At 44.5% G+C, this 13,270-nt stretch overlaps 1 protein-coding gene across 1 annotated transcript in view; it reads left to right on the top strand.

Moving 5' to 3' along the window:
- Window positions 1-5,775: 5,775 nt before the first annotated feature.
- Window positions 5,776-13,270, top strand: part of HSD17B3 (hydroxysteroid 17-beta dehydrogenase 3) — a 54,647-nt gene continuing 47,152 nt past the window's right edge. The window contains 2 exon segments of the mRNA NM_001266504.2: window positions 5,776-5,979; window positions 9,397-9,443. Coding sequence (NP_001253433.1) covers window positions 5,826-5,979; window positions 9,397-9,443 — 201 coding nt within the window. The 5' untranslated portion in view covers window positions 5,776-5,825.

The raw sequence follows: 13,270 nt of genomic DNA on the forward strand, positions 1-13,270 counted from the left end.
GATGTGTTTTATTTTGTCTATGCAGTGTTAACATGGTTTTGGAGTTTGTTGCTTTATATTCCAGTTGTTAGTTTCATAACATTTTTTATAAAAATGGAGAAACGTCATATTAGAAACTGGACTTTTTCATCACTTAAAAAAAAAAAAAATCACAATGTGCCAGCTAGGCCAGAGTTCCACAGGACAGCTGGAGCTGGGTGGAGTGGACAGTTTCGGTTTCATCACGTTCTCCACGTTCCCTGTTCTCTACGTCCCGTGAGCGGAAGCTCAGGGTCGGTCTCTATCCTTCAGGGTGTTTGTAGCATCATTTCCTAAAGTAGAATTGAGAGGAAAGCAAGAAAATAAAAGCTAAATCAAGAGAGACAAGATTTCAAAGACAATGAAAGAGAGTGCATTTGTCTGTGGAAGTGAACATTATACTTGCTCTGTGTCTGTGGGGGAAAGAGCAGCATAAGGCCGGGTGTGGTGGCTCACGCCTGTAATCCCAGCACTTTGGGAGGCTGAGGTGGGCAGATCATGAGGTCAGGAGTTTGAGACCAGCCTGGCCAACAAGGTGAAACCCTGTCTCTACTAAAAATACAAAAATTAGCCAGGCGTGATGACGGGCACCTGTAATCCCAGCTACTCGGGAGGCTCAGGCAGGAGAATTGCTTGAACCCAGGAGGCAGAAGTTGCAGTGAGCTGAGATTGTACCATTGCACTCCAGCCTGGGTGACAGAGTAAGACTGTGTCTCAAAAGGGAAAAAAAAAGTACAGCACAAGGTCCCTGCCCTGTTTCATGGGCTTACATCACTTGCCTTCCACCGTTGTAAGCATCTGAGTTTATGATCCCTGTTTCAGAGACCCAGTTCTCAACTGCTTTTCTCTGCCTAGCGACTATGCAGAGATGGTAGATGTATGGTAAAAAATTTTTTTTGGTAACTATTGAGTTTTGAAGATCATGTATTTAGAAGTTTTACGTTGGCATTAATGTTGTTGCTATAATAGCATCATTCAGTCGCATTTCTCAAGTGGAGCAGAAGACAACAGCAAACATATGCTGGGGAAATAACATGTCTCCACATTGAAGAATTTAATTTTTAAATGCTCCCATGTACTCTGTGTCCGCTCGGGCTGCTATAGCAAAATACCACAGACTGAGTGGCTTACATGGCAGAATTTTTTTCTCACAGTTCTGGAGGCTGAGAAGTCCAAGATCAAGGTGGTGGCCCACTGGGTTCCTGGTGAGGGCGCTCTTCCCGGCTGATAGACGGTGGTCTGCTCGCTGTGCTCTCATGTGGTGGAGAGAGAGACGGAGACCTCTGTGTCTCTTCTTCGTCTTTGTTTTTTTTGTTTTTTTGAGATGGAGTCTCGTTCCGTCGCCCATGCTGGGAGTGCAGTGGTGTGATCTTGGCTCACTGTAACCTCTGCCTCCTGGGTTCAAGCAATTCTCATGCCTCAGCCTCCCGAGTAGCTGGGATTACAGGCAGGTGCCATCATGCCTGGCTAATTTTTGTATTTTTAGTAGAGACGGGGTTTCACCGTGCTGGCCAGGCTCGTCTCGAACTCCTGACCTCAGGTGATCTGCCCACCTCAGCCTCCCAAAGTGCTGGGATTCCAGGTATGAGCCACGGCACCCAGCCTGTGTCTCTTCATTTAAGGGCATTAATCTTACCATGAAGGCCCCACCCTCATGATCTCATCACCCTCCAAAGGCTCCATCTCCAAATATCATCACGTTGGGGGTTAGGCCTTCAATGTATGAATTTTGACTGGGGCCAGGGGTTGAGGGACACAAGTCATAGCATCTTGTAAATAGAGAAATACACATTTACTCAAAAGCTTTGCTGAATTCACAGTCAGATATTGGTATGTAATTTCTCAATCTATTACATGGGGTTTGATACAGTTTTTGATGCTGAAAAGTAAAAGTGGGGAAATCTTGGTCTGTGACCAAGCACACAGATGAATTGCTGCTTACGATTCTGGTAATGGAAGTCTAAATTATCCACCATCCAAAGAATAACTGCAGGACAAAATTTGTTTGAAGTTTCAAGATAATTTACATGCAGTAAATTGCACAGAGCTTAAGAGTGTACAGTACAGTGAGTTTTGATTAAGGCAGGCCCTTCCGAACACATTGCTTATCAAAATACAGAATATCTTAATCAATCAGAAAAGTTCCCTATGACTCTACCAGCCAATCCCTTCACCTCTGCCAGGCAACCAGTATTCTGATTTTATTTTACTGAAGATTATGTTTGCCTGTTCTTTAACTTCCTATAAATCACATACTATATATGTAGAAGGCAGTTTCTAGAATAGATTTCAATGATCCCTCTGCCCCCTACGTTCACTCCCTTGTGTGATATTTTCCCTTTGAATATCGAGGAACTTGCTTCTAATGCACAGAATACAGCTAAGGTGATGGAATGGCCCTTCCGAGATCAGATCACAAGAGTGTGGCTTCTGCCTTCTCTCTCTGTCTCTCTGATTCTTCCCACTGGCTAGATCTGATGAAGCAAGCTGCCCTTGGGAGCTGCCCTGTGAGGAGGCCCACACAGCACGGAACAAAGGAGGAGCAACCGAATCCTGCAACAAACAAGTGACTGGGCTGCTGTCTCCCCAGGTGAGCCTGGAGATGACGGCCACCTGGCTGGACTTTATTGCCACCTGGGAAAGACCTTGAGCCAGAGGACCCGGCTGATCCATGCCTGGATTCCTGACCCACAGAAATCATGAGATAATAAATGGCATTGTTTAGGTGACAAAGTTTTGGGTTAATTTGTTATATAGAATAGATAACCAATGCGGTACTTTTCTGTGACTTCTTTTGCTCGACAAAATGTGATTCGCCCGTGTTTTTGTGGGTAGAAGAAGAGATATTCTCAAAGAGCTTATTAAAAGCAAAAACCTATTACGATAGTCAAAAATTTCAGTATAAGAGAAAGCAGCAACACAGAGAGGTAAATTGAGCACTGAAGCCACATTAGCCCTGCATTTGCTGGATGGGGTGATGGGGAGCTTCGGTGGTGATGGTATGGGACAGAAATGAAGGTCATCTAATAGATGAACATTCCATAATGCCGGGGTCCCAAAAGGTTTCTGCATCCTCAGGGTAAGCGTGGTCCAGAAGAAACACACTCCCAGACTGCAAGGAAATGCGCCTTGGCACTGAGCGGAGGAGGCGGTGGTGGGTGGAGATGGCCAGAGAACCATCCTATGGGTTTATCAACACAGGCCAGGGTGGGTTGTCATGGCAGACCAAATTCACTTCACCTGCATAGTTTAGAAAACTATGAATTTAGCCATGAATTTAATTTTCCAAATTGGAAGTTCCTCTAGGTGTCTGGTAGAAGCAAAATCACCTCGTCTGTGGAGGAATACGGCTTCATCAGAAAACCTCAGAGAAATTTCCAAGCACAACGGGATGTGCACAGGTGAAAATTATCAAGCACACAAGGAAACAGGGCACCATGAGTGAGACCTACCAGAGAGAGGAGACAGCAACAGAAAGGCTGATGTAGGTACTGGAATTGTTAAAGCCAGATCACAAGACAATCACGCTGAGGTAAGGAAAGTCAAAATTAAAAATATCTGCATGGAACAGAAAACCATGAGAAGAAAACCTCAGTTTTGCACAAAAGGAACTTTTAGAAATGAAGTTAAGGTCATTAAAATAAAAACCACAATGGGCTGATTTAACAATGATCAGACACACCTGAAGAGATAATCGATGAACATGAAGGACAGAGTGAGCTGGTCGGATTTCCGTCTAATCAGAGTTCTGAAACCATCTCTAAATACAGAGAAGGGAAAGACCAAAAACCACATAGAAAAACGGGCAGGAGAGAGAAAATTCACAAAGAAAACAGTGAAAATAGCCCCTAGGCTTATGAAAATCTCTCCAACCTGGCTAATAAGGTAATTTAAACTTAAAACAACATTGGATGCTACTTCTTACCTACTGGGTGGCAAAAGTCCCAAAGCTCGACAACATGCTCTACTGCTAAGGCAGCAGGAAAACGAACGTGCTCACGTGTTGTTGGCGTGAACGCAAAATGAAGGCAAATCTGACAATATCTAGCATAAAGACGTATGAATCTATGTTCTGGCCAGAAATTCTGCTTCTAGGGTGAGTGCAAGGCTGTTGATTGCAGCACAGAGCGAGCCGAGAATGAGCACAGGCAGAAATGAGAGAAGGCCAAGGACTGATTCTGTGGCCTCTGCGTGGATGACTTCAGTGTCCCGGCTGCCCTTGCTTCAGTTGTCACACCCACGCTCCATCCCACTCCCAAAAGGACATTTTCCCTCAGCTTATAAAATTATGGCCTTTTAAAAGCATAATTCAGAGTATAGAACTCTATTTCCTAAATCTGTGCAACGGCTTCTGGTTGCTCTGAAAGTCCACACTCACCTGTAGGGCATGGCTCCTCCCTCCTGCTCTGGCCTTTTCCTCCCTTGCTCTCTGTGGCCAATCCCTCCGGCGTGATCTCGGCTCGCTGCAAGCTCCACCTCCCGGGTTCAAGTGATTCTCCTCCCTCAGCCTCCTGAGTAGCTAAGATTACGGGCCTGCTCCACCACACCCAGCTAATTATTGTATTTTCAGTAGAGATGGGGTTTCACCATATGGGCCAGGATGGTCTCGATCTTCTGACCTCGTGATCTGCCTGCCTCAGCCTCCCAAAGTGCTGGGATTACAGGCCTGAGCAACCATGCCCGGACTATCCTAGTTCTTATTCCTCAAATACACAGATTTTTCTCATTTCCGGCATTGTACTAGCTGTTCCATTAGCCTGGAGGGGGAAACTCACCTTTGCAGAGCTGGTTCCTTTCATTCAAATTTCAACTAAAAATACCACCTTTTCACATAATTCCTTCCTGAGCACCCTCTCTGAAGCATTCTCTGAGTAGCTACTCAAACACGTGGTTCAATAGCGCTTTTTCATAGCACATACATCTTTTTTTTTTTTTTTTGAGACAGAATCTCGCTCTGTCACCCAGGCTGGAGTGCAATGGTGTGATCTTGGCTCACTGCAACCTCCGCTTCCCACGTTCAAGTGATTCTCCTGCCTTAGCCTCCCAAGTAGCTGGGATTACAGGTGCACACCACCAGGCCTGGCTAATTTTGTATTTTAAGTAGAGATGAGGTTTCACCATGTCGGCCAGGCTGGTCTCGAACTCTTGACCTCATGTGACCCACCTGCCTCGGCTTCCCAAAATGTTGGGATTACGGGCGTGAGCCACTGCCCAGCCTGATTATCTTATTTATCTGCTCATCATCTGTCCCCGCTACCAGAATCTAAGCTCCCAACCTCAGAGACCCTGTGTGGTCACTATTATCTTCCTAATGCCTTCAAGAGGGGATCACCTGGTAGGCAGCCAATGCACAGTGCTAAATACATGAATGAATGCCTCGGATTCCGCATCCTTTTTAAGTTTCCAAATTCAGTGAGAGAACCATGGGCTGCCATTTTACATCTGTCCAGGCTTTGTTTTTTTCCCTTCATCTCCACCTGTTACTTTTTCACCAGCTCCTCCACAGTAACAAAAGCCTCATTCAAAGGCCTGTGAATCAGAGGATTCTGTAAAGAAGTTACTTTAATCTAGATGCCCCTGACTTGATGGAACACACCCAGTGACTCCTCCGTAACGAAAGCCTCATTCAAAGGCCTGTGAATCAGAGGATTCTGTAAAGAAGTTACCTTAATCTAGATGCCCGTGACTTGATGGAACACACCCAGTGACTCCGGGAAGAGGATCTGGACGTCTCCAGAGCAGCGCGGTCCCAGGAGACACGCACAGAGGGCCACGGCCAGGGCCGGAACGGTCTGTTCAGTGCAGCCATGGGGGACGTTCTGGAACAGTTCTTCATCCTCACAGGGCTGCTGGTGTGCCTGGCCTGCCTGGTGAAGTGCATGAGATTCTCCAGATGTATTTTACTGAATTACTGGAAAGTTTTGCCAAAGCCTTTCTTGCGGTCAATGGGACAGTGGGCAGGTAAGAGCGTTCTATCTCGTGATTTTTTTTGCTGCTGTTGTTCCTGCTTATTACTATCATTATTATTTTTGAGACAGAGTCTTGCTCTGTCGCCTGGGCTGGAGTGCAATGGCGCGATCTTGGCTCACTGCAACCTCCACTTCCCAGGTTTAAGCAATTCTCCTGCCTCAGCCTCCCAAGTAGCTGGGATTATATTATAGGCACCTGTCACCACACCTGGCTAATTTTTTTTTTTTTTTTTTTTTTTTTGAGACGGAGGCTCACTCTGTTGCCCGGGCTGGAGTGCAGTGGCACAATCTCTGCTCACTGCAACCTCTGCCTCCTGGGTTCAAGCAATTCTCCTGCCTCAGCCTCCCGCGTAGCTGGGATTACAGGCGCACACTACCACAGCCGGCTAATTTTTGTATTTTTAGTAGAGACAGGGTTCTGCCATGTTGGCCAGGCTGATCTCGAACTCCTGACCTCACGATTCGCTCACTTTGGCCTTTCAAAGTGCTGAGGTTACAGGTGTGAGCCACTGCACCCGGCCAACATTTTGTATTTTTAGTAGAGATAGGGTTTCACCGCATTGACCAGGCTGGTCTTGAACTCTTGACCTTGTGATTCACTCGCCTTGGACTCCCAAACTGCTGGGATGACAGGCATGAGCCACTATGCCCAGCCTTATTATTTATGTCTCAAAAGGGATATTGCATCTTTTCTCTTGAGAGCAAAGAAGTAATTCCTTTGGGTAATTTTAATTGGAGGGATTAGAAAGTGTGAGTGAAATTAGAATGGTCTGCAACACAAGCCGTAGGGCATTAAGTGAACGCTAGGGAAGAAGGCTATCCAGCCCTTGCTAAGCACTTGTCCTCCCGACCCCATTAGATGAGTTTTCTTCTTTTGGGAGTTTCCTGCTGATACAAATAATAAATAATGCAGAAATTTCCACATCCTCATCTCCAGATTTACAAAAAGCTCGGGTGTTTTCATTTTACTAGAAGGTGTTTCCAAATTTTGAAATCTAAATAATTTTAATTCACTATATTAAAAAAAGGATCCAAGTGTTTTTAAGCAATGAAGGTATTACAAAATCAAGGCAACACGTATCTCTGTGGAGCCATGTTTTCAGGATGGTATGGAAGGGAATCTGGCTGGTGTCAATCAAATGCTGCTCCCCATGGGATTTATCTACTGGAACGCCCGTGCAGAGCTTCAGCCCTATGACTGAGGTTAAGGTGAAGAGCATGAGGCCATGGCTTCAGCATCTCCTTGAGTGAAATGCTAAGGTCTTTGCAGGGGCTTATATTTCAAATTTGGACACCAAAAAATAAACATAAAAAAAGCATCCAATGACAAAAATGATTAAGTGACGTTAGAGATATTATCCAGGTGAAATAGGAAAGATTCTGATATCCTTATAGGGCTGCCAGATAAAATACAGGACATCCAGTTAAATTTAAATTTCAGAAGAAAGGAACACTTTTTTAGTATTTTGTAACTCACATATTGCATAGGACACATATTAAATCATTCATAATTTACCTGAATTTCAAATTTAAGTAGGCATTCTGTATCCTTATTTGCTAAACCTGGCAACCTTAAAAACTTAGCAATGGAAATTTAAAAAATTACCATGTGAGAAATTGTTTGGGATGACGAATGGATTTTTGACTGCTGCTTCTTACATTTGTGGTGTGTGTGTGTGTGTGTGTGTGTGTGCGCGCGCGTGTGTCCTCTCGGGGCATTATGCTGTCTGCAGTGAACTTGCACAGCAGCCTGACCTGTGTGTTCTGGACTTAAATACCCGACTCCACACAGAATCAGATGCCCATGGGTGGGTGGACGTAGCACTCTGCATCGCTGCTGTCGTTGGTGTAGGGAAAGCCCTTCTAAGAACCCACATTCTAAAAGAAGTTCAAATGGGTCCAGAGACTTAGAGCATTTGGTGACTCAAAGTAAAAACATGATCTTAACCTGTTTTTATGAGTCAAGATGGAGTGAGTTACCTCTAGCAGGAGTAAAATATGTTTGGGCAGAGGCAGATATCAAGGAGATAATATATTTCAAGTAGGGGACAAAAAAGAAACCCAAGTACTAGAGGCTAAAATTTTAATTCCTCAGATGGAGTACCCTGAACTCTGTGCTGGATTTCCTAATTCTTTTCTTGGTGTATATTCATAGACCTGGGGCCCCAAAGTCAGACAGCCTGGGTTCAAATCCTCGTGTCATCATTTACGAACTTTTTCCCCTTGGCTTCCTCATTTACAAACTAAGGATAATGATGGTCCCTGCTTAGGTTTGTTTTGAACATTAAATGGGATGATGCATCTAAAACACTAGAAGCAGTACATGGCAAGAAGTAAGTGTGTGACCGTTATCTGTTGTTATCATTGATGGTATCATCTTGCCTGTAGTGCAGGCCCTGTATTGGGTGAACTGAAGATTTCCCACAGGGAGGGGAAGGTGAGGCCCAAGATGGCCCTGAGCATAGTTCCTGCACCCGGAGCTGCAGACGGTGTGCATGGAGCCTCCTAGAAGTTCCAAAATGAACAGACACATCATTAGTAATTATTAAAGCCAGAGTGCTTCTGTCAGTGTGGTCCGTGAAACTTGTAGAGCTTGGCCTGCACTCACTCTCAAGTGAGCTGAATGTATCTTTTGTTCACACTTTTTGAAAGCAAGCCCTTTAATTGTTGTTGCAAGGATACATTGTAAGTTTTACGATATGCCGAATTGTAGTGAATTTTGAAATTGTGATGTTCTCACGAATGAGGCGTATCCTAGAACTCAATCATTAAATATGTCTGTAATGCTGATATAAAAGGACTAGAAGACCTATTTGATTGTTGTATATTAACAGATAAGTTCTGTTGAGTATAAATTCTTCAGGTTTCTTCATTTCACTGCCTTTTCTTTTTGCTTTTTTGTATTTTCCTCTTTGCTAAATTCCCTACCTTCCACAGGCCTTTAATTGCTGCTGTGGGGTGGGGATGAGAAGGGGGCACAGCTCTGCTTTTAGAAAGAACCTTGAAATGTCCTTACAATGACAGACGAGTGCCTGGGCAGAGAGATAATGGGGAACACCGCCTGCCCTTGCGGGGTGAAGGCTCACAGTGTCTGCACCCTCATGGGGCCTGCAGGAAATGTTCCCTGGCTGCGGCTCTCTGTTTCATTTTGGAAGATGTTTTCCAGAGTCTCGCCAATCCCTCCAAAAAACCAACCAACCAACCAACCAACCAACCAACCAACCAACCAACCCACCCTTTCACCTGAATGTTTAGTGAGGGGCTTCAAGGGCGTGGGCTGGAGAGCAAAGGGATGCGCCTTTGGAACACTGACTGTCCTGGAGACTAGGCTTGCGAGAAAACGTAGCCAGTGAGAAAGAGAAGTTTAAAGATGAATTCTGTCATTTAAAAACATTCCTGCTTTTCGCAGTGATCACTGGAGCAAGCGATGGAATTGGGAAGGCGTACTCATTCGAGGTAAGCTGTCTTCCTGGGGACTTTCTCCTCCCTTGTATTGAACACATCACAGTCCTGAGACATCTACCCCAACACTAGATTTTTGAATCTAAAAGCAGTATGCATTCATTTAAAGGAGAAAAAATACTCTATAGAAAAGCAAACAAACAAAAAAAAAGAATCTCACTCCCTGGGCCTCTTTTTTTAAATGCAGTGATACTCAAAGGTGACAGTACCTTGCCTTGGGATTGTTTTGGGAATTTGTGGGGCATTGGGATTTTCTAGTGTAATTGTGCCGTATGAGCTTATATTCTTAAATATAATTTTTTCAAAACATTATAAACTACTTTCCTTTTATTTATTATTTACATTAAGCTAGGGCATATATTGATTTTTTAAAAGTCACTTGTTTAGGCAAAACATCAGTGACTTTCATTTCAAGGAGATTAATGGCATTATAAAATATTCTGTAAAAAGAAGGTCTGATAGAACTGAGAGTCACTAGAATACAATTAGTATTTTTGGGCATTTCCTTCCAGGCTTGTTTCTCTGTAGATAGATAGATTGATAATTATACTTTAAAAAATGCATTTATAACATATGTGGCTTTATGTGCTATTATTATTACAAATTTCACATTTTTATTAATGAAACATGATTTCCTGGAATTCCTACGTCTTTTATTTCTTCCTCATGCCTGTTAAACTGATGTCTAGAACCACATCAAATACAGTAGAAGAATAGAAAGAATTCTAGAAACTGTAAGAGGAAGGCTGTTTAAAAATCAGTAACACCAGCTGGGCATGGTGACTCACTCCTGTAATCCCAGCATTTTGGGAGGCCGAGGCAGGCGGATCACCTGAGGTCAGGAGTTCGAGACCACCTTGGCCAACACAGTGAAACCCCGTCTCTACTAAAAATACAAAAATCAGCTGGGCATGATGGTGGGCACCTGTAATCCCAGCTACTTGGGAGGCAGGAGAATCTCTTGAACCTGGGAGGCAGAGGTTGCAGTGAGCCGAGATTGTGCCATTGCACACCAACCTGGGCAACAGAGCGAGACTTCTTCTCCCCCCCCGCCGCCACAAAAAAGTCAATAACATCTTAAAAATATAATGAAAAGCATTTCCATTTGCAATAGAAAAATAATCCTAGAAACACAGTTAATATAAAATTTTTAGGTCTTTTTCAAGAAAACTATAAAATTCCATTGAGAAATATAAGAGATATTCCAAATAAGAGAAAAAAGTACCACATTCTTGAAGAGAAAGATATTTGAAATCTAACAGTTTCTCCTAAATTTATCTCAAATCCCATATTATACATACCATTATTTTTTAAATTTTACATTAGTTGTGAGCATTTTCTTATGTCAAAACTGTGGGGTTTTATTTTTTATTTTTTTTGAGACAGTGTCTTGCTCTGTTGCCCAGGCTGGAACGCAGTGGTACAAACACTGCTTGCTGCAGCCTTGACCTCCTGGGCTCAAGCAGTCCTCCCACCTCAGCCTCCCGAAGCAATCTGTCCTCCTGGAATTACAGGCTCATGTATTTTTTTGTAGACAGGGTTTCACTATTACTCTATTGTACAGGCTGGTCTTGAACTCCTGAGCTCAAGCAATCTGCCTGCTTTGGCCTCCCATAGTGCTGGGATTACAGGTATGAGCCCCCACAGCCTGCCCAAAGCCATGATTTTTAAATGGCAACCTAATATTCCATCAAATGGATGGTCCACAATTTAACCATTTTCTTGGTAAAAATTTTAGTTTTTGCCGGGCGCGGTGGCTCAAGCCTGTAATCCCAGCACTTTGGGAGGCCGAGACGGGCGGATCACGAAGTCAGGAGATCGAGACCATCCTGGCTAACACGGTGAAACCCCGTCTCTACTAAAAAATACAAAAAACTAGCCGGGCGAGGTGGCGGGCGCCTGTAGTCACGGCTACTTGGGAGGCTGAGGCAGGAGAATGGCGTGAACCCGGGAGGCGGAGCTTGCAGTGAGCCGAGATCCGGCCACTGCACTCCAGCCTGGGCGACAGAGCGAGACTCCGTCTCAAAAAAAAAAAAAATAAAAAAATAAAATAAAAATTTAGTTTTTTTCCCAAATTTTTCTTCATTTTATATAAAATTGAAAGTAAATACAGAAACTTTTCTGCTTCTCTCCAATTATTTTGGGAGCTATTTTCCTTGAGGTGGCCTGGCTGGGTCAGAGGTTGTGAATATACATAAGGTTCTCGTGCTTCCGTTTATGTGATAGTAATTTACACCCATTTCTGAGAGAGACGTTGCCTTCATCAGCTTGAGCTGCAGAATGAATTCCACAAGCTGAGTGGCCTAAGCATGTATTTCTTACAGTTCTGGAGGCTGGGAAGTCCAAGAACGAGGTGCCAGCAGATCTGATGTCTGGTGAGGGCTCTCTTCTTGGTTTGCAGACAACTGTCTTCTTGATGTAGCTTCACATGGCAGAAAGCAGAGAGAGGGGAAGCAAGCTCTCTGGTGTTTCTTCTCTTTTACTTTTTGGAGACAGGATCTTGCTCTGTTGCTCAGGCTGGAGTGCAGTGGTGCAAACACAGCTCACTGCAGCCTCAACCTCCCGGGCTCAAGTGATCCTCCCATTCAGTCTCCTGAGTATCAGGGACTATGGGTGTGTGCCATCAAGCCTGGCTAATTTAAAAATGTTTTGTACTGATGGGATTTCACCATGTTGCCCAGGCTGGTCTTGAACTTCTGGGCTCAAGTGATCTGCCTGCCTTGGCCTCGCAAAGTACTGGGATTACAGACATGAGCCACCATGCCTGGCCTGGTGTTTCTTGTCATAAGGACATTAATCTCATCATGAAGGCCCCACTCTCATGACCTGATTACCTCCTGAAAGCCCTACCTCCAAGTGTCATCTCATTGGGGGTTAGGATTTCAAAATATGAATTTTGGGGGGCCAAAAAAACCATTTGGTTCATATGAAAAATGCATTCAACTGCAGCACAGTCCCCGTGCCTTTTCTTGTCCCAGAAGGCTTGCATCATAATAAAGCCATCTTATGTGAAACAGCAGTGCAAGGCATCTGGGACGAACTTGCTAGAAAGTTTGGGGAGTTAACAAACCTCAAGCATGCCAGTTAAAAAAGCTCCTCGTGGGCCTGGAACGGTGGCTCACGCCTGTAATCCTAGCAATTTGGGAGGCCGAGGCAGGCAGATCACCTGAGGTCAGGAGTTCGAGACCAGCCTGGCCAACATGGTGAAACCCCGTCTCTACTTAAAATACAAAAATTAGCTGGGTGTGGTGGCGCACACCTGTAATCCCGGCTACTTGGGAGGCTGAGGCAGGAGAATTGCTTGAACCCGGGAGGTGGAGGTTGCAGTGGGCTGAGATTGTGCCATTGCACTCCAGCCTGGGGTACAAGAGTGATACTTCGTCTGGAAAAAAAAAAAAACCCAAACCAAACAAACAAAAAAACTCCTTGTGGCCCCGTGCGGTGGCTCATGCCTGTAATCCCAACACTTTGGGAGGCTGAGGTGGGTGGATCATGAGGTCAGGAGTTCCAGACCAGCCTGACCAACATAGTGAAACCCCGTCTCCACTAAAAATACAAAAATTCGTCAGGAGTGGTGGCTCTCACCTGTAATCCCAGCTACTCAGGAGGCTGAGGCAGGAGAATTGCTTGAACTTGGGAGGCGAAGGCTTCAGTGAGCCGAGATCGCGCCACTGCACTCCAGCCTGGAGACAGAACGAGACTCTGTCTCAAAAAAAAAAAAGCTCCTCATGTCTGACCCCATCCTTCATCGGCTGCTGCTGATTTTTTGACACTGACCCTTCTATCTCAACTCTGTTTATTTTTAAGATAAGACAAGGAGT

Source organism: Macaca mulatta, chromosome 15 (assembly GCF_049350105.2).
Source record: "Macaca mulatta isolate MMU2019108-1 chromosome 15, T2T-MMU8v2.0, whole genome shotgun sequence".
NCBI classification, from domain to species: domain Eukaryota; kingdom Metazoa; phylum Chordata; class Mammalia; order Primates; family Cercopithecidae; genus Macaca; species Macaca mulatta.